At 39.8% G+C, this 22,455-nt stretch overlaps 2 protein-coding genes across 2 annotated transcripts in view; both read left to right on the top strand.

The window, feature by feature from the left end:
- The window catches only part of ovch1 (ovochymase 1), a 136,099-nt gene that overhangs the window by 80,477 nt on the left and 33,167 nt on the right, over positions 1-22,455 (top strand). The window lies entirely within an intron of this gene.
- The window catches only part of tmtc1 (transmembrane O-mannosyltransferase targeting cadherins 1), a 51,053-nt gene that overhangs the window by 4,791 nt on the left and 23,807 nt on the right, over positions 1-22,455 (top strand). The window contains exons 2-8 of the mRNA XM_017494621.2: positions 311-488; positions 8,720-8,793; positions 8,891-9,067; positions 17,416-17,497; positions 17,617-17,720; positions 20,203-20,281; positions 20,396-20,506. Of these exons, the coding sequence (XP_017350110.1) occupies positions 311-488; positions 8,720-8,793; positions 8,891-9,067; positions 17,416-17,497; positions 17,617-17,720; positions 20,203-20,281; positions 20,396-20,506 (805 nt within the window). The remainder of the gene's footprint in view (positions 1-310; positions 489-8,719; positions 8,794-8,890; positions 9,068-17,415; positions 17,498-17,616; positions 17,721-20,202; positions 20,282-20,395; positions 20,507-22,455) is intronic.

The following is a 22,455-nucleotide window of genomic DNA, read 5'->3' as shown; positions in this document are numbered from 1 at the left end:
TGAGTGTTCCTTTAGAGCTTTAATAAAACCTGTAGGTCCGTAGCTGCTGCTGATGTTTGTGCTTTCACACACCTTTCATTTCACCTGGTAGCTTTGGTGACCCGAAGAGCCTCATTACTCATTAATAAGTATGCTAATTGTTCCTGACCCTCCCTTCTGCTTCTATCTGACCCTGTCTCCTCGTTTTCACTATATTTTCTTCATTTCTCTCTCTCTCTCTCTCTCTCTCACTCTCTCGCTCTCTCGCTGTATTGTCCCTGCACCCTGAGAGCACTAACTAACACGGGTCCTTTTTTCCCCCCCTGTGCAGGATGAACATTGTACTAGGTGGGATGACTCCGTTTCATTTCCACGTGGTGAACGTGTGTCTGCATTGCGCCGTCACTGCCCTTCTGATGCACACGTGCAAACACTACGTGTTCGGAGACGGACGCCGGGCCTTCCTCACTGCGCTCCTCTTCGCCGTCCATCCTGTCCACACAGAAGCAGTGAGTAACAGCCGTGTGCTAATATCGTGTCGCGTTACATTAACAATCAACATTTTCCATGAGTTCAGAAGGGAGCGATAGACAAGGAAAAGTCTGAACCATTTAGTTTCTGGTTCTTTGTACAGATTTCAAGGCAGTAAAGGGTTGGTTAAGGCTATATATAATTATATACATCAATTATTTTATAATCATTACGGAAATATAGTTCACAGACCTGCACTGTGTGCGACATCATTAGGACAAAACATACCATGTTGCATAGTTTGACACAGGATCCCCCCCGACACACACACACACACACACACACACACACACACACACACACACATTCACCCTGTTAGTAAATCAGCATGCACTTATTAGTACATACCTCAGTGTTTATACCTCAGTGTTTGTACCTCAGTGTTTATACCTCAGTGTTTATACCTCAGTGTTTATACCTCAGTGTTTGTACCTCAGTGTTTGTACTTCAGTGTTTATACCTCAGTGTTTGTACCTCAGTGTTTGTACTTCAGTGTTTATACCTCGGTGTTTGTACCTCGGTGTTTGTACCTCGGTGTTTGTACCTCAGTGTTTGTACCTCAGTGTTTATACCTCAGTGTTTATACCTCAGTGTTTATACCACAGTGTTTGTACCTCAGTGTTTATACCACAGTGTCTGCGCCTCAGTGTTTATACCTCAGTATTTGTACCTCAGTGTTTGTGCTTCAGTATTTGAGCTTAGTATTTGTTCTTCTGTTTTTGTGCTCCAATATATGTGCTTTGGTACTTGTGCTTTAGTAATTGGGATTTCTATTAGTATTTGGGATTTCTATTTGCTGTTTTTACAGCTCTTACATAAATTCATCTAAATATTTAAAACATTTTCTCTGGAAACTCGGCCAGAAAGGAAAATCTTAGAGAGAGAAGAGACTCCTGTTTCTTGTTGTTTTGATTGATCAGGCAGAAATTTAATTAATGTCCGCCTTGATGCTAAACATTTCCGTTAAGAGGAAGCAGTTGTGTGTGTGTGTGTGTGTGTGTGTGTGTGTGTGTGTGTGTGTGTGTGTGTGTGTGTGTGTGTGTGTCCATGTGCAGGGATCAACACATTTATAATGTAAAATTTCAGGAATATTCCATAAACCAAAAGACATGACACTAAATTCTGTGCAGCATTTGAAGTTATGGCAGGTGAAAACCTGTTTAGTCATTTAGTCTCCAGCACACACCCTCTTGCTCCTTACCTCCGACCTGTCAAAGCCTTATCTTTAGATCAGTCCACCATTCGAGCGCTAGGAGAGTAACGGCATCGTTTTACACTGGCGTGGGGTTGCAGAGCTGAAAAGGCTGCATTCATTGATGCCCAGCTCTCCCTCTGGAGAATGTGCTGGACGCGACACACACCCTGCTGACCAGCTGTCTCTCTTCCTGTCTTCCGTTCTGCTCGAGCTCACTGCTGCTCATGATGTCATCACAAAGCAGAGCAGAGCAGAGGAGAGGAGAGGAGTTTAGGCTCTAGTAGCATCGCCAGTGCTTGTGTTGAGCTTGAATTATAGTAGTTCAAATGTATTTAATTTATTTACTTAACGTGTAATTTTCGTGTATTTCATGTCTGAAGTAATAGCTTCTGGGTGTATTAGTGATTCTGTTGGTAGTACAGTCTACACACTTCTTTTGACTTGCATTCAATCAGCATTAGAAGTAGTAAGACCTTTATATAGTTTATATAGTATAATGAGTGATATTATGTGTATCTTATGCTAAGTGAGGATGTGTATGACTGTGTGTGTGTGTACATGTGACTGCGTATGGGTGTGTGCATGTGGGTGTGTATCCATTGGGCTGCACCCAACTTTTCTTTTCTTCTGTTTTTTTGCTTCGTCATGTAATTAAACATCAGCTGTGACTTGCCTAAGATTAGAAATAGGGTTTATTTGCTCTGGTGCATTAATTCAGGAGCGCACCAATGCTGTTGGTTCTGTTTGTTTTCTGTTTGTTTAAAATAAGTCAATGTTTTGTTGCGACTTTAATACTGAGCAAAAAAATGATGAATCTTATTATAAACATTATCATGAGGCTCTGTTGCAGAAATCTCTCACAGTGGACTGAGTGGAGACACAGGAATGTCTCTGGCATGGGATCCACTTCCAACGTGAATATAAACAGCACAAGACAGATGTGTGTGTGTGTGTGTGTGTGTGTGTGTGTGTATGAGAGAGAGAGAGAGAGAGAGAGATGGTACAGTTGACTGTTATTTCCCTAAACACGTCAGTGTGTGTGTGTGTGTGTGTGTGTGTGTGTGTGTGTGTATGAGAGAGAGAGAGAGAGAGAGAGAGAGAGATGGTACAGTTGACTGTTATTTCCCTAAACACGTTAGTGTGTGTGTGTGTGTGTGTGTGTGTGTGTGTGTGTGTGTGTGTGTGTGCGTGCGCGCAGTCACACGTCTCTCAGGCGGGGGTTGGGTTGAGGTGCAGCTGTTGTGTTGGTGGAATTCCTGCAGAATTAGGTAATTGGCCGAAATAAAAAGCTCAAGTGTTTCAGATCCCCAGCTCCATATGCAATTTCCACCAGACCACGTGTATGTGTGTGTGTCTGTGTGTGTGTCTGTATTTGTGTGTTTGCATCTATTCTTGTTTGCATGCCTGTGTTTGTGTATCTGTGTGTGGGTCTGAGTGAAGTGTGTGTGTGTGTGTGTGTGTGTGTGTCTCTGTGGGAGTTTCTCTCTGAGTGTGTCTGTCTGTCTGTCTGTCCTGGAGTGAGAATTTGAGTGTGTGTCCCTGTGTCTGTATCCCTCTGAGTGTTACTCTCTAAGCTTGTGTGTGTGTGTGTGTGTGTGTGTGTGTGTGTGTGTGTGTGTGTGTGTGTGTGTGTGTGTGTGTGTGTGTGTGTGTGTGTCTGTCTCTGTGACCACCAACAGATCCATTCAAAGCATTTTAGGTCTTTATTATAAGTCTGTAAATCAATAAAACATTAAACTCTGTGACACTGAGAAACGATTTACAACCGTGCATTGGTGCATCATTGAGATTATGTTGATTTCATTTCCAAACATTGATCCATATTGTGAAAAAACAACAACAACAACAAAAAAAAACAACCAATGATGGTCATCACCCAGATCTTGTAACCTTTTGCTGTACTGAAATGTCGTGTATCAGCAACAACACAACAGAATGCGTTCACACTTTTTCAATCATCACGACATCCACTTGTATCACTATCCAGATTGTATTTGCCCATAAACCTGCGCATGCTCCACCCACTTCCTCTAGTTAACCAGTGGCCTTCATTTGCATATTAACACATGATTGGCTCTTACATTTTATGACACATCAGTCATGTATTTCTCATATAAGATTTGGAAAACGTCCAGACGTGAAATGAAATGTTCGTGTCCTAGCGAACAGACTACTGATTTGTCCACCCTACACAATGTGTATGCGCATGTGTGTATGGTGTGTGTGTGTCACTGTTGTGGTATTCTGACTGCAGCTCATATTAGGATGTTTTGTCTTATCTTACATAGTGTCTGTGTGTGTGTGTGTGTGTGTGTGTGTGTGTGCGGGGGGGGGGTTGCTTTGTTGCTTTTTTCCTCCTGGGTTAAAATAGGTTTTGGATCCTCGGGTAAACTGTCAGAGAACTCAGACTGGCCAGAGGAAAACCTGGTAATTACCTACTGCTCAGAAAAATAGGTTGCTCAAGGGCAGAGCCGACTCTGACTTTGAACAATGAGTCACATGAGCAAGGTGTAAAGGAAGGGTGAGAGACACGATTGACTCTTTAATGCGTTGTAGATCTCTTTATGATGATTCTGTATTATATTATGTATTACAACCATTGTTTGTTTTTGTTTGTTTGTTTTTTTTTTAATAAAGGAAATGATAGCAGCCGTAGCAAATATTTATGTCGACTTGGATGATCATAATTTTATTTTAATTACGCCATTTGAATATTAATACGCCTGTAACTTGCGATCTTATCGCTTTATACCCCGAAGTAGGACAAATCTGTTTAAATGTCCCTCCCGCTCATGATTTCTCAATAGCCGTCGTAGCGGACACGTTTCAGACCAATCAAAACGAGAAATATCATTACATTTTAAGCCTTGAGTTAAAGTTGACTTTCTGTTCCTGTATGATATGTTCGAAGATCACTAATTATCTAATTAGAGGAGGTTAATGGGATAATTGCAGAGATGATTCATTTTGTGCAAGATGATGCGCAGTGTGTTCTTTTTCAGCCCTATTAATGGTAAATTGCTGTACCATAGCCTACAATGATGTAAAACTAATGAGGCACTAAACAAGCATATCTGCTTGGCCATATGTTAGCTGTTTGAAAGGTGATTATATCCACAATAAATACAAAGCAGCCCTTTTTTTTTCTAGTTACAATTATTAAGGTTGTATGAACAATCAGTTATTTTGCCTCTGAATATGTAAATGTAAATTTTCTAATGGATGAAAAGTCATTCTAAAAACGAGCGTCATTCCAAATGCACATATGGTAGAATTGCGTCGTGGCCCCGTGAATCAAATTTGAATCTCATTTCTACAATGAAAGCAAACATTTGTTTATTAGCGAATTAGAACGATGCAGCGGCGCTTTAGTCCTTCGCTCTGTCCAGCTCTCTCACCTCGTCATCTGTACCCTCGGCTGAAACAGATCAGCTTCCAAAGCTTCAGCTTTCATGCTGATAATATCGCTGTCAATGCCATCGCGCCCGTCATCTCGTAGGTCACTAAACACTCGATAGATATTTCTATATAGACATGTGTGGTACTTTCCTTTAAAGCAAACGCAGCATGGGTGGACATGTGCTGGCCATTTGAAAACCTTTTATACACGCAGAGACTTGAGCTGCTTAGAAGACGCGATTTTAAGCGTCTGTTCATTGCCACAATATTCACTGACATTTATATTTCATCATCTTAATATCCACCATCCAATCGAGTTTACGGGATTGCTGCTGCCACCAAGCAGTTCCCGACTGCCCGGATCATTATATTATTAGACCCTCCCACTTCTTAAACTTGAAATGGTGGAAATGCTGCCTTTCCTGTCTGGACGATTAAATAGAAGAAGAAGAAGCCTTTATTTTCACATATACCCCAGCATGTCAGGAAGCAGGGGTCAGAGCACAGGGTCAAACATGATACAGCGCCTGGAGCAGAGAGGGTTCGTTTTATTTATATATATTTTTATTTTTTGCTTTTGAATATGTAAACATTGTGAAAATGGAATGATGGTATAATGTATATTTTAATGGATAGTGGATAAAAAGTCATTATCCTATAAAAATCATAATAGAGGTTTTGTGTGTATATATACAGTAATATAGGCTTTGTGTGTATATACAGTAATATAGGCTTTGTGTGTATATATACAGTAATATAGGCTTTGTGTGTATATACAGTAATATAGGCTTTGTGTGTATATACAGTAATATAGGCTTTGTGTGTATATATACAGTAATATAGGCTTTGTGTGTATATATACAGTAATATAGGCTTTGTGTGTGTATATATATACACAGTATGTAATATGCTCTAAGATGCATAAATAATAGATTCACATTGTGGCTCCTTGAATTAAATCTGAATCCGTTGTGTGAATCACACTTGTAGGAGAGAAAGTTAACATTTTGTAGAGAACATGTATCATGCAGTTTGAAGTTATTTGCTTGTGTCTCTCAAAATAAGGCATCTGGATGGTTCTTTCCTTGCGCCGTGTAGCTGCATGTCCGGCAGACTGATGAATATTGACAAGAAATTGATAAGAATGCATAAACAGATGTCATTTCTGATACTTGGAGTCTTCCTGTTATGCTTCTGGGTGTGTGAGAAACATGTCTTTAAGGTCATTGGCTGGTGTAGAAACAAGATGCTGATTGCATGCCGAGCACGCAGTGTGTACGCAGCAGTATGTGGCGTGTTTCCCTCAACGGGGTGTGTGTGTGCGCGCCTGCCTGTGGAATCCAGACTGAAAGCGGGGGATGGGTTTCTGAGCCCTCCAGATGTTGGGAGTGGAGAGAGTATATTTTGAGAGCGTTTAAATGTTCATCTCTGTAACAGATATGAAAATATGAAGAAAACTATAGCGTGATTGAGAAACTAAAGAAAATGCTGTGTTCTGAGGAGAGAGAGAGAGGGCAAAGATGAAAGGGGTTACAGAGGACAAGAAGCAGGCAGGGATTTTCTTTCTCCTGCCTTTCTGCATGTCAGTCGAACTTCTTCTAAAGCAGAAGATTAAAAGCAGTCGCAGTCCTCTATCTTCTCACCCTCAAGCCATACTTTCTGTCCTCCTTCTGCAGATGTACATGCTGCATGCATCCCAGCGTATTTATTCATAAATCGAAACAAAGATATGAAATAAAATAATAAATTGATAAAGAAAATAGTATTTGGATACGGTATTAAAAAAATATGTAAAGGGTACATAAAAATAAGTCAAGTTCTTGATCGAAATGCTGTAAAGATAAAAAGTTCTTGTCATTCTAGAAGACTCTGCTATGGTGAAAGACATTGTGGTGGTGAAGGTGAAAGGCGCTATCTAGAGTTCTCAAAGACAATTATTAACCAACACTCAAATAAATGGAAAAAGTTATAGCAAAGGTCTTAAACATCTCCGTCAGGACGTTTGTTTAAACAATACACAGGTGGAAAATTCATGGAAGCACAACTGATCATACGTAGATTTGTAACAAAAAGCCCCGCCTCTGGTCTTCATCCGCTGCTCGCTGACAGATGGAGCTGAAACTCGTTACGGTAGTGGGCGTTTCCTTTTCAACACACGCTGACAGTGGTAGACCAATCATATCAGACTGGGACATCTGACCAATCAGAGCAGAGTATGCTCTCTGAAAGGGGGAGTTTAGAACGAATCCTTTAGAACGAATCATTTAATGAGTCATTTGTGACACTGGGGGGAAAAAGGTAACACTGCAGTTTAAATTATGCGCACGTTAAAGTGTTTTTTGACCTCGGATGCGTGTAAATCTATTGTATGAGACATTTAAAACAAAATTAGGCACATTTCAAAACCATAATAGGTGCACTTTAACATGTCTTTGTTTATTACACACATAAAAATACACACATAATGTCTTTTGACTTTGAGTGTAGTTCTGAAGTATTTCCCCTCGCTGTATATCTAATACTCATCCTAGCTGTAGTCAGTTGTCCTTAAATGTAATAAGAAATGTAGATATCTTAATATCACATTTATTGCAATGTAGCACACAACCAGCTCTACGTATAATATAAGTTTTATTATTTTGTTGTCTGGCCCTAGATTTCCTCTGCCCACATTTTTTGGGAGATCCTTCAGTGTAGTTCACTACTTCACTACTGTCTTTAAACTTCAGCTTTTCTCAGCGCATTATCTGTCTATTACTGGTTGATGTTTTATTTCCTATTTTGTGATTGAGATTACAACTTCTGTTGAAACGTATATTCATGTGTTTTCTCATGTTAAATGTATATGTAGTGTCCTTGAGCTTGTGGAAAGGTGCTATATAAATCAAACTTTATTATTATTATTATTATTATTATTATTATTATTATTATTATTATTATTATTACATTCAACATAGTCAGTATATTTGTTCCGTAGTGTATGTGAAATGTAATCCATATACACGCTCTCCTACAAAAAAAGTAGCAATATCTGTATCGGTATAAGCTATATTTAGACTGTATCATCACATATATTTGATAATATGTCAGTTTAACATGTAATCCTAATATAATTTTCATATTTTATATTTTAATACTAATAATGTAAACTAACATTGTTTCATAATATACTGGATATTGCTTCTTATGGTATAATTACAATTTAAATATTTGAATATTTTGCATTTTAATTTGAATAAGTTTATAAGTTTATAACTTGTATAAGTTTATAAGTTTAACTATTTATAATGTTTTATAATTAGAATATTTATTCAAGTTTTTTTTTTTTTTAGCAATTTCATATATTTTGATGCTATTTTAATATTGTATTTTTAATATGAGTGCTTGGGTTTGTATCTTGTGTATACTGACAATTATTTGTGTATTTCACAAATATAGTTTTTCATAAAGGACATATTTATTCAGCTTGAAATAAAATAATGAATGAATAAATAAATGAGCAAAATTATGTCCTTTTACCTTTAAAGTACTAAATTGTTAACATGCAGATGTTTCAGTAATTGTGTGTGTGTGTGTGTGTGTGTGTGTGTGTGTGTGTGTGTGTGTGTGTTATAGGTGTCAGGAATTGTCGGGAGAGCAGACGTCCTGGCCTGTATGTTGTTCCTTTTAGCCTTTCTCTCCTATATTAGGTAAGAGTCTCTCCATCACGTACTCTGTCCTTGCTCTAGATTCCACGTCTCTTAAGGGTTCTATGTTTGGCTGCTCTGATTGATTTGTGTGTTTCAGGAGTGTGTCGGCGGGCAGCATGTCTGACTCCTTCCCCTCCACGGCGTCTCCGTGCTCTCTGGTGCTCTGTCTTTTCCTGGGCACCAGCGCCATGCTGGTCAAAGAGACGGGCGTCACCGTGTTCGGAGTGTGCGTGCTGTACGACGGCCTGGTGCTCTGCCGCAAACCTCTCTTCTCGTACGTGAACGCTGAGTGTGTGTTTCGCAGGTCCATGTGTTAATGAGGTCTCCTGGAGAGGTGTTGAACCGAGCGAAAGGCTGGCGGCAGCTGGGGAGAGCGTGGGTGTTCATGCTTGTCAGCAGGCACGCTGTGTGTGTGCTTCCTGCATCCAGGCTGGTGCTCTCGTGCTCCGAGTCAGAGACTAGCAAATAAACCATTTATCACAGCCACGTTAGCATGATATTAGATGAGAGCGCTAAAGTCGGATATCTGTCAGGAGCACGACTATGAAAATGTTAGGGTTGAGGAATCTATTATATTGCGAGGTATCGCCAGTGACATATTAAGAACGATGTGGGGCACACTATCTCACACACACACATACACACACTCTTAAAAAATTAGAAATGATGATTGCAGCTGCCTATCTGTCTTTAAGTGTTTTAGGTGTGTAACGCTCTATCGGTTTCGTGCCGTGTTCAAGTCTCATTAAAACCAAAAACACATGTACGGTTCTGTCATCTTTCCTATTGTGTAATTTGTACTTTGATCACTCAGTCTTTTAGTAAAGTTGTGTGTAAAGGTTTTTGTCATTTTCAAACCAAATGCTGATTGTCTTTGTACTTGATTGCGATCATCCGTAAAATTTGCAGACGCATTGACGGTACAGCTCGTTTCCATATGGTGACGCACACGAAAACCGTTAAAGCTCACAGAGAGCTGAAATGTTGAACGCGTGCCTCTTAAGTGCGGGCAAAATCTTACAATAATGCAGCTCAGCCACTGCAGCGAGTCACCTACCGTACACACACACTAACACTTCCTGCTGTTATAGGGCACAATTACTTTTGTCTAAATTAAACAGCTAGTCTTATTTGTCGTAATTTATGGATTTCGATTGTACCCCCTCCAGTCATTAATATGAGATGACCGAGTAAATGATCCTTCGAACGATTTACAAAAACTTGCTTGAAAAACGAGGCGTAGTGTCGGCTTAGTCCGTCTACTACTGTCTACTTACTGATAGCTTCACCCTGATTGGACCGTTTATATCAGCTGTCCGTTCCTGAGTACACAAGCTTACCCCATTATCCTTTGCACTAATTTTAAAAAGAGACTATCAGTTATGGTGAAGTCACAGACGTTCTCAACATCCTTTGAGCAGCAACGGACTGAAATGTTCATGCAGGATTCCACTGAAGGACTCAAAGCAGAGCTATCGGACATATGCTTTCAATCCTCTTCCTGCTGGCAGGAGCTATAAATTTACCACCCGCCGTCCGTCAAATTGAAACGTGGACAGTACAAGCAGTTTCATCCTTTCATGGGCAGAGAGCTAGGCAAAGAGGGAGGAAGGGAGAGAGAAAAGGAACGGGTTTTTTTTTTCCTCCTGAGCGCTGAATGCACTGTCAAACACAGCAGTTTGGAGCCATCAGGGAGTGGGTGTGGTGAAATCTGCTTGGCGTTTCTTTCTGTTCTCCTCACAGACACAATGGCATTTTGAAAATTCGTTGAACTTAACAGCAGCCGAGAAGAGTGTGTGCATCTGCCTCCGAAGAATAATAAATAAACTCCTAAAGCCGTTTGTTAGAGAGTCAATGCTCACTTGGGGCCTTTTCCTAGTTTACAAAATACCTGAATTTTGGCGCCGAGAACTGGAACTGTGCTCTGGGGCGTCTGAAAGATTCATGAACCCGGGCCCCTGAACCGCTTTTATTCTTCCGGACGGTTTTTGTTCCGGAGGAATTAACAAGTCCACCCCCTTTACCGTACCTCTGTATCAAATCCATTTGTTAGCCCACAGGGCAAGTAACAGCTCCAGTGAGCTGCGCAGTCTTGGGTTTTGTTGCCTGGAAACCTCACCGAGTAAGCTAAAAATAACAACTTCCCTAATGGTATATACTACTGTAAGTATGGTGAGCTATAGGGTTGACAGTTGCACGTCGTCGATTAGTGTTTGTCTATGAGCAGTCATGTTCTATGCCCTGTCAAGTCCCTGTGTGATTTGTTAGTGTAGAAATTATAACATTTTTTATTTTTAAGTGCATTAATATAAACTTGAAGCCAGTTTTCAGAACTGCTGTTCTAGAAAATTTACCTTCTGACCAATCAGATCTGAGAACTCGACAGCGCTGTGGTATAATAAATATTAACGGACATTAATATGGAGTGGAAGCCGGGGATAATGGGCTGTGATTTATGAGCCATTTAGATGTGACCATTCCGTTATAATAGATACGTAGGAACAGTACATGAAATAAGAAGACGCATGACCTTTAACTTTAATGAGCGTTCGGCCACAAAGTCTTCCTTCCCAGAGTCCTCAAACGTTCTACCCTAACCAAGTTGAAATATTTAGCACTGGTCGAAAGAACTATGTTTTGAGGCAGTTCGACTACGCCACATGCCTCTGGTGAGTTTCCTTGATGTCCGTGATGCTTATTGGCTGGAAGTGAACAAATTACAGCTACAGAGTGCTCGTAGATAGAAGATGCACGAAGCGTTCTCAATTACAGCTCGTCTCATCACTGCTGCTGCTCCCGTAATTGGCAAACGAAGTCGATCATGCAAAACAAACAAGACCTTCACAACTCTGGTGCATTCCCAAGTTCCCTATTACACACCCAGCTAATTCAGCATGTCACACGTATCTATGCAGACACACGACATGACAAAAGTGGGTGATGAGGAGTACGAGGACAGATTAAAAGAGGGAATTGAGTATGAGCAAGTACCGATCTGTTTGTATCACATGAGGTCTCATTATAGAAAGAGACTTAAGTAAAGCATCACATTCCAGCTTTTTCCATCATTAACACACAGCCTGCTGTACACACATTTACACACAGACATTATAGTAATAAATATAGATGGTTACAGTGCTGTCGTTTATCATTCCTTTGCTTAGACTGACCGTCAATCAAACTGAGCATCAGACAGCACGTCAGTGAACAGGCTTTAAACGATATTTACAGCTTCAGTGATTCTTTAGGCTACATCGGTAACAACAAAAATAAAAACTTTTTAGAAATTGTTCTGCACGGCCTTTCACAGTGATGTTTGTTGGAAAATGAGACCTTTTTAGCTGTACTCATGTTCGATGCACATGAATCGAAGAGGGCTTTGGATGAATGCGCGTTTTGAAGACGTCACATGACTCGTCTTGGCCCAAATCTGTGGGAAATCTGAAACGGTTGCTAGCTCCTCTAAATATTGCATAGTCTGCTCGATTTTGTGTTCATTTCTGCGATCATCCTGTGTGTCGCGAAATCCTGGATCGCGTTGGATAAAAGTCTGAGCCAAAAGAATTATTGAAACTGTGGTGATAAGGACACGCACCGCTAGCGATTTCTATCAGTTAACAGTTTTGTTGGCTCAGAGTTTTACAGTGACACAACAGAAAAGTAGCTATAGGACGCATTTCTGACGGTCCAGGTTTCTATCGTCATGCCCGCCTTCAACAATGACATCATGGACTCGCTGAAAGACGCTCTCAGAGAAAGGAATTAGTTGCAGCTAGACGTAGCCGAGTAGTAAACAAGCAATAGTGACAATGAATCGATGTATATTATTTACAGGTTCTTAAACCTGGGGTGGCTGTTTATCAGGTGGTAGAGCAGGTTGTCCACTAATCGTAGGGTTGGCGGTTTGATTCCCGGCTCACGTGACTCCACATGCTGAAGTGTCCTTGGGCAAGACACTGAACCCCAAGTTGCTCCCGATGGCAAGTTAGCGCCTTGCATGGCCGCTCTGCTACCATTGGTGTGTGAGTGTGTGTGTGAATGTGTGTGTGTGAATAGGTGAATGAGACCCAGTGTAAAGCGCTTTGGATAAAAGCGCTATATAAGTGCGCCATTTACTCATTTACATTTAAACCGTGCATCATCTTCAGGTAAACAAAGTAAAACCTACACTCTGAGGAAAAATGGGTCCCATAATGGTCCTTTAGATGATAAATGGTTTCCGTCCATCCATTTTCTGTACACAGGGTCACGGGGAACTATCCCAGGGAACGCACAAAGCGGGGGACTCCCTGGACAGAGTGCCAACCCATCGCAGGGCCCAATCGCACACACATTCACACACTATGGACAGTTATGAAATGCCAGGCAGTATGTGGAGAAAAAACCCCCTGAAGCACGGGGTTCGCATGTTCTCACCGTGCTTCAGGGGTCTTCTCAACGTACTCCGGTTTCCTCCCTGAACAGGCAAACTCCCCCCTCCCCCACACACAAATAAATTGATTTTAGCTTTAAGCTTTACTCCTACTTTTAACATCATGAGGTTTTGCATAGAACCTTTTAAAGGATCTGTAAAAACCCGAAATTCTGTTCTGGTTTCTCATTCATAGCAATAAACCTCCCACCCGCACCCTAAAACAGTACATTTACAAGGCTGATTTATGCTCAACTCTCACTAGCTTGTCCATCAAATAAGCCACGCCCTTTGTGACTCGGCTCAGCTGTTTAGATAATACAGTGTTCGCTGCAGTCTCATCTCGGGCATGAATAAAATAATAGATTCGTTCCAGATCTCTTCATAGTTTCAGATCAGATTTATAAAAAAATTTTTTTTACATTTTCAGTTGCTCTGTAAGCAATGAGCGTTCTGTAGTGAGGCAGGAGTAATTAGTAGTCTGGCCTCAATACAGCACTCATTAGTAATGTAGTGTGACTAGAGCATGCATTAGTAATGTGGTCAGGCCCAGAACACTAATTCATTAGCAAATTATGAATCTTAGTGCACACACATTTTCATGGACGTGTTCTCAAGGGCATGAATGATAAAAATCTGAAATATGTGCAGGTTTCAGAGTACGAGAGGCATATTCCACATTCCAGAGTATTACATTAATCAACAGCCACATGTAGGGGAATACTGAACAGAGATCCGGGTCAGCAGAGTGTATAATCAGAGTGTACATTTAAGATTTAAAGCACGAACGACCTAAAATTGAAGACTAGGAAAATATCCGGAGTAGAGCTGCAACAGCTAATCAATAATAATCGATTATGAAAATCGTTCTCGTCGAATCTCATTATGGATTAATCAGTCTGCGCGGCACGGCGTGCGTTTACTCACTACGTTACTTCTCTTCAGAACCCGTTGTGGTCTTCTGCTGTTGTAGCCCATGCACCTCAAATTTTCACATATTGAGATGCTTTTCTGCTCACCACGGTTGTAAAGACTGGTCATTTGAATTACCGTAACCGTTTTATCAGCTTGAACCCGAGTCTGGCCATTCTCCTCTGACCGCTCTCATCAACAGGACGTTTCCGACCACAGGTTTCACACTCGCTGGATGTTTTTCACACCGTTCTGTTTAAACTCGTGTGTGTGGGGGGGGTTGGGGGGACCAGCAGATCAGATTTTTTTCATTTTCCTTTTGTTATTTATTTATTTTATTAATCCCCCAGCACAGGCTCAGAGTTGAGTGAAATGAAATGACATTTAGGAATGAAACATCAGCAACACGGTCATGGCGATGACATCAGCAGTCATGCCTTGTAGATGTTAAGCTTTATAGCCCAGCAGATTGATCCCCTCGTGTCCCGTCTGGAGCAAAAGCTCCATGGCCATGTTTGATTGTCAAAACCCGTAAAGCGCCTGTATCCGCCGTGACCCTGGGGAGGACGACACACACACACACACACACACACAAAGACAGAGAGAGAGAGAGAGAGACAGGGTGTGATTAAAGATGTTGTGACTTCAGGCTGTGAGTCTGTGTCTGTAGTGAGTTAGATGAATCAGAATTAATATTAAATGCATTCACTCTATCTCATTCTGCACTGCTGTGATATTATACACATCTGCTTGGTTGGAGATCTGCTCCTTATCACGTCTTTATAATATTTCATCGAATGCCTCATCATACATCGTGTTAGTAAATTAGTAATGATCGAATGCAGCAGTAATGATGCTGTACTATATTTGTGTTTTTGTTTCATTGGGTAATGAATACAGGTTATGAAGTTGTATGATCATGCATAATAATGGGTGACTCGTCTAACTATAGCTTATTGCGAGTATTCAGGGTTAAGCTACACATTATAATGCATTATGTACAGTATGCTATTTAACATAACATGTTTACACTTAAAATGCATTATGAATACAGGTTTTATAGTCAACTATGAAGTCACATAGCCATAATGACAAAGTGTATATATTTACAGTATGTAACTATAAATACTTACGCATAATATACAAGCCAAATGTCAGGCATTATAATGTGATATGTATGCTATATAGCATATTATAAATGCATTTAAAATACATTATAAATACAGGATCTATGATCAATGATCAAGTCACATAACTAACCATAACATAAAATGTTAGTTATATAACTATAGATATTTATGCATTATATACAGGCTTATGTCAGGCATTATAATGCATTATGTACGCAGCTTTTATAATATGTTATGAAGTCACATAAGCGTAATATACTAATTTTATTTATGTGACATAGCAAAGTGTTATTTATGTAACTATAGATATTATGCATCATATTCACGCTTAAGCCAGGCATTATAATGTCTTGTGTATGCTATATAACATGTTATATAGACTATAACATACTATATATACATCTACATACTGGAGAAACTCTTAAAATGCATTATGAATACAGGTTTTATGGTCAACTATGATGTCACATAACCATAATGACAAAGTGGTATTTATTTCATTATAAATATTTATGCATATGTATGCTATATAGCATAAATGCACTTAAAATACATTATGAATGCAGGATTTATGATAAATTATTAAGTCACATAATTAATCATAAGATAAAGTGTTAGTTATATAACTATAGATATTTATGCATTAAATACAGATGTAGAGATATGTCAGGCATTATAATGCATTATGTAATGTCTGCTATATAACATGTTATAAATGCTCTTAAACTGCATTATGGATGCATTATAGTCACATAAGCGTAGCATTAAAGTGTTATGTAACTATAAATATGTATGCATTATATTCAGGCTCATGCATTGTAATGTGTTATGTATGCTATATAACATAGGTGCATTTATAATGCATTATAAATTAAGAAGTTATGAAATTACAAAGTCGTGGTTATTCCAGAGCTTTAAAACATGCGAAACACGCTGTACATCTTTCATCCGTCTTTTTTTTTCTCTCCATCCTTTATCTCTGTGGGACATGAAGGGCAAAGAGACAAAAATGTTAGGGAGGGGCAAGCACTATTTTAGTAAATGCTGTCTTGTCAAGACATTGAGCTGAATCCCAGGAGCATAATAGAGCCTGGGACACACACACACGCACACACACAGTCATTAGGAAACGCTCTTGCGTTTTAGCAAATCAATCAGCAAAAGTGCAGTGAATTGTGCGAGCGCTCGTCCTCCTCGTCTCCTTCCTCCGCTGTCTCATTCTTCTCATCTTCTGTCCCAGCTGTCACAATGTATTAATATTCGCTGTGATCTCAGAAACTGCTGCATTTATACTACAGCACTGCTGAATTCTCAATTCTGAACGTGTCGATTCATGTCCTATAACTTCCAGCAGCTCGGATAGTAGTTCCGGTAGTGTCAATGTTTAGCACAGAAAAATATCTAATCATTGATAGGGTGACGTTTTCTTTGAGGGGACACTCATCAAGTGAGTTGTTGTTGTTGTTGTTTTTTGGAAGGTGTCCCAGCTTCAGTCTCCAGTTTGCTCCCTCGACAGAGGCATTTTGTGGTTTCTCAATAATAAGCTGCATGTATTTGTTTATTTATTTATTTATTTATTTATTTATTTATTTATTGTCTTGGTGAGGGAACGACTGTTTACGGCTTGCAATGCCGTAAATAATAAGAGGAACGAATTTCACAGACAGTCCACAACATTAAATGTAACTATAAATGGATAAAACGTAGAATGTGATAGTCTAAATATTTTAATGAATAAAAAGGTGTAATTGTTGACATTTTACTTTGCTGTAAGAGGAATGAAACAGTTTGCGGCGACCTCACAGCCTGTTGATTATTTTCCTATTACAGCACGTCCCCGAGTGTTTCATACCATACTTATTCAATCTGCTTGACTTGCTGGATGATTGTGTGTGTGTGTGTGTGTGTGTGTGTGTGTGTGTGTGTGTGTGTGTGTGTGTGTGTGTGGTGTGTATCTTTCCTTCCCTTATTGTAAAGTAGTCTAAGCTCAGATTCCTCTGAAATCTAATTAATTAACGCTAAATGAATTGACAGATAACCGCACAACCTTAATAAATGATGAATTATCTGATTCGTTCTCCTGTTTGTTTCCAGAAGTCTGAGTCATGGATTCATTAAGAGATTAAGAAGCTGCCTATTTTTTTTTTTTCTCTCTCCGTGTTATCTCAGGCATCTGTCTCGGTCCAGGCTGAAGGAGCTTATCCGAATCTCTCGGCCCTTCATCAAACGAACGTGTGTGGTCTCGGTGTATGTAAGTGTCTTTATGGTGAGATTGTGTCACATATTTACACTCTTACTGCCTGGCTTTAGAGCGCTGTGTGTGTGTGTGTGTGTGTGTGTGTGTGTGTGTGTGTGTGTGTGTGTGTGTAGGTGCTGTTCATCCTCTGTGCTCGCTTGTGGCTCATGGGAGGCTCCATGCCTCTATTCTCAGAGCAGGACAATCCAGCATCTTTCTCCCCTTTCCTCCTCACCAGGCAAGCCTGAACGTTTTTATTTACGTCTTCATCCAGTGCCGCAGCGTAGCATCAACTCATATCCTTATACAGTGCTGCGCAGTGTGCATATCCTTATACAGATTTATCTAGAACCCATGTCCTTATACAGTGCTGCGCAGTGTGCATATCCTTATACAGATTTATCTAGAACCCATGTCCTTATACAGTGCTGCGCAGTGTGCGGATACTGGTGCAGATTTATCTAGAACCCATATTTTACAGTCTTACTGTGACATACATATCCTTATACAGAGTCAGCTAGAACCCATATCCTTATACACATTCATCTAGAACCCATATCCTTTTACACATTCATCTAGAACCCATATCCTTCTACACATTCATCTAGAACCCATATCCTTATACACATTCATCTAGAACCCATATCCTTTTACACATTCAGCTAGAACCCATATCCTTTTACACATTCAGCTAGAACCCATATCCTTTTACACATTCAGCTAGAACCCATATCCTTATACACATTAATCTAGAACCTATATCCTTATACACATTCATCTAGAACGTATACCCTTATACACATTCATCTAGAACCCATATCCTTATACACATTAATCTAGAACCTATATCCTTATACACATTCATCTAGAACGTATACCCTTATACACATTAATCTAGAACCCATATCCTTATACACATTCATCTAGAACCCATATCCTTATACACATTAATCTAGAACCCATATCCTTATACACATTCATCTAGAACCCATATCCTTATACACATTCATCTAGAACCCATATCCTTATACACATTAATCTAGAACCCATATCCTTATACACATTAATCTAGAACCCATATCCTTATACACATTCATCTAGAACCCATATCCTTATACACATTAATCTAGAACCCATATCCTTATACACATTCATCTAGAACCCATATCCTTATACACATTAATCTAGAACCCATATCCTTATACACATTCATCTAGAACCCATATCCTTATACACATTAATCTAGAACCTATATCCTTATACACATTCAATCTAGAACCCATATCCTTATACACATTAATCTAGAACCCATATCCTTATACACATTAATCTAGAACCTATATCCTTATACACATTCATCTAGAACCCATATCCTTATACACATTAATCTAGAACCCATATCCTTATACACATTAATCTAGAACCCATATCCTTATACACATTAATCTAGAACCCATATCCTTATACACATTAATCTAGATCCCATATCCTTATACACATTCATCTAGAACCCATATCCTTATACACATTAATCTAGAACCCATATCCTTATACACATTAATCTAGAACCTATATCCTTATACACATTCATCTAGAACCCATATCCTTATACACATTAATCTAGAACCCATATCCTTATACACATTCATCTAGAACCTATATCCTTATACACATTCATCTAGAACCCATATCCTTATACACATTAATCTAGAACCAATATCCTTATACACATTCATCTAGAACCCATATCCTTATACACATTAATCTAGAACCCATATCCTTATACACATTCATCTAGAACCCATATCCTTATACACATTAATCTAGAACCCATATCCTTATACACATTAATCTAGAACCCATATCCTTATACACATTCATCTAGAACCCATATCCTTATACACATTAATCTAGAACCCATATCCTTATACACATTCATCTAGAACCCATATCCTTATACACATTCATCTAGAACCCATATCCTTATACACATTCATCTAGAACCCATGTCCTTATACACATTCATCTAGAACCCATATCCTTATACACATTCATCTAGACCCCATATCCTTATACACATTAATCTAGAACCTATATCCTTATACACATTCATCTAGACCCCATATCCTTATACACATTAATCTAGAACCCATATCCTTATACACATTAATCTAGAACCCATATCCTTATACACATTAATCTAGAACCCATATCCTTATACACATTAATCTAGAAACTATATCCTTATACACATTCATCTAGAACCTATATCCTTATACAGTGTTGTGTAGTGTGCTTATCCTTATACACATTCATCTAGAACCCATATCCTTATACACATTCATCTAGAACCCATATCAATATACAGATTCATCTAGAACCCATATCCTTATAAATCTTAGTGTGCATTTCCTTGAGCATGCTGATTTATCTACTAAATCGCTGTGGTATAAGAGTGATGAAATACGTCAGGACGTAATGTTATTGGAAAATAATTAACTTCATGGTGATGACAATAATTCAGTTCAGTTTTATTTGTATAGTGCTTTTTACAATCGGCATTGTCACAAAGCAGCTTTACAGAAACATATACATTTCCAATCTAAATTTTAAACAATAACTCTGCTTCATGTGAGGCCACGTCACACCACCCCATCACATCCTGCTGTATTTTATTCTTTATTCATGCTGTGGTTCATGTCTGCTTTATTTTCCTCCAGGTTCCTCACTTACTGCTATCTCCTGGCTTTTAATGCCTGGCTGCTACTGGCTCCTATAGTGCTGTGCTATGACTGGCAGGTAACATATAAACATACACACACACCCACACACACTGTCAGCTTGAGTAAGTGTGTTCATTAAGTCTGCATTAAGGATACACATTAAATATAACCCTGGCTGTTGGGCATGTAGGTGGGCAGCATACCTTTAGTGGAGTCTCTGTGGGACTCGCGCAACATGGCTGCCGTGATGCTGGCACTGGGAATGCTCGCTCTCTGCCTGCACTGTGTTACATCACTACAGGTGAGTGTGAGCACATACACGTGCACATATGTACATTCCACAGAGAACCATTCAACTGATTGCTTCAAAAAGTAGATATAATAACTGCCAGTCTGCCTAGATGACGCCATCCACCAAAAATCAGTGACCAAGTAAGGCAGGTATTAATCAGAGAAGGACCCAAGAAGTCAAGGACTACACTGAAGAAGCTGGAGAGATTCACCACTCAGATGGCAGAACCTGTCCACAGAACTAGCATAGCATGGACAGTCCACAAAGCTGGACTTTATATAAAATAGTGGTGAGAAGAAAGCTATTATTGTAAATGTGAATTCCTACACTCAGCAAACATTTGGAAAAAGGTTCTCTGGCTCGTCGAGACCAAAATTGAGCTTTTTATGTTTGATAAAAACCCAACACCCAACCATACTCATCATCCTGAGTGAAGCATCACCATCCCAACAGTGAAGCATGGTGGTGGTGGCATCATGTTATGTGTGTGTGTGTGTGTGTGTGTGTGGTTTTTGTCAGCAGGGATTGGGAAAGTGGTGAAGGTTGAGACAAGATGAATGGAGTCACATACAGGGCAAGGCAATCCTGTTCAAATTTGCAAGCTTGCTCTCTCTCTCTCTCTCTCTCTCTCTCTCTATATATATATATATTTCAATTTACATTGGGTTTTGGAGTCAATTCCTATTTTACAGGTGCTCCTCTGTGTCTTTATTTCTGTTTGGTCTTGCCTGTGTTTTTCTCAGCCTCCTCTGAGAGAACTACCTCCTGTTTTTCACCAAACTCAGCAGTCAACTGATTGTTTTAGTCCTGACGCAAATGTACACGATTTTCTATGCAGTTGTCCCCTCGCATTGGAAAAGAAGATGTTTGACTTCTGCTACCTGCCGGATTTATTCTCGCAGTGCAATATCCCCCAGATATTAAACCCTTCCCGAGTCACGAAAAGAAAAACGAACGCTTCTCACATACTTTGTCTTTATTTGTTTTATTCCATTTTCGATTTGTCGCTGGAACTTTGGTTCACCCCAAACTGAAATAAGAGCTCGTCTCTACTCCAGCGCCTCTTCGGTAGCTCGGATGCCATGTTGGGAAGGGAGCATGATCACATGACCACGTGACGCAAACATCCGGGTTTGTAGAAAATACAACCTGCTAGAAACTCCTGCAGAGGTCATTTTATCGATTTGTGATTTTAATCACCCAGGCGATGAGTAAAAAAATGTGTTATCGACGTCCTCCTGACAAACCGATCCCATCCGAATAGGGGTAAAGAATGAAATCCATCCATCTTCTATGCCACTTATCCTATTCAGGGTCACGGGGAACCTGGAGCCTATCCCAGGGAGCATGGGGCACAAGGCGAGGTACACCCTGGACAGGGTGCTAATCTATCAGGGCACAATCACATACACACTCACACACCCATTCATACACTACCATGCATGTCTTTGGACTGGGGGAGGAAACCGGAGTACCCGGAGGAAACCCCCGCAGCACGGGGAGAACATGCAAACTCCGCATACACAGAGCCACGGTGGGAATCGAACCCCCGACCCCGGAGGTGTGATGTGAACGTGCTAACCACGTAAAGAATGAAATGTGTATGATGAATAATCAGAGATGAATCATGCACATGTCTCACCAAGGACATTAACATAGAAGGTAAAAAGATCAGTTTTAACTTCAAGTTAACTCTAAACATTTGAATGTGGATTTTTTTTCCCTTTGAATATGCAAATATGGTAGAAATTTGAATAGTACTCAGACAGTGAGTGTATACACATGGTGTGAGTTGTACTTCTGCAGTGTAGATGTGGATTTTTCCCAGCAGTACCGGAAGAGTTACTTCCTCTTGAAAGACTCTTGATTGTCAGTCATCCTTTAACTCCCGGAACAGTGCATCTGCTTGTGTGTGTGTTTGTGTGTTTGTGTGCAAGCTGTTGTCTGATGCAGTTTCT

The sequence above is a fragment of the Ictalurus punctatus genome, chromosome 19 (genome assembly GCF_001660625.3).
Source record: "Ictalurus punctatus breed USDA103 chromosome 19, Coco_2.0, whole genome shotgun sequence".
Taxonomy (NCBI): domain Eukaryota; kingdom Metazoa; phylum Chordata; class Actinopteri; order Siluriformes; family Ictaluridae; genus Ictalurus; species Ictalurus punctatus.
The sequence above is the reverse complement of the archived record's forward strand: the minus strand, read 5'-3'. Positions and strand labels throughout refer to the sequence as shown.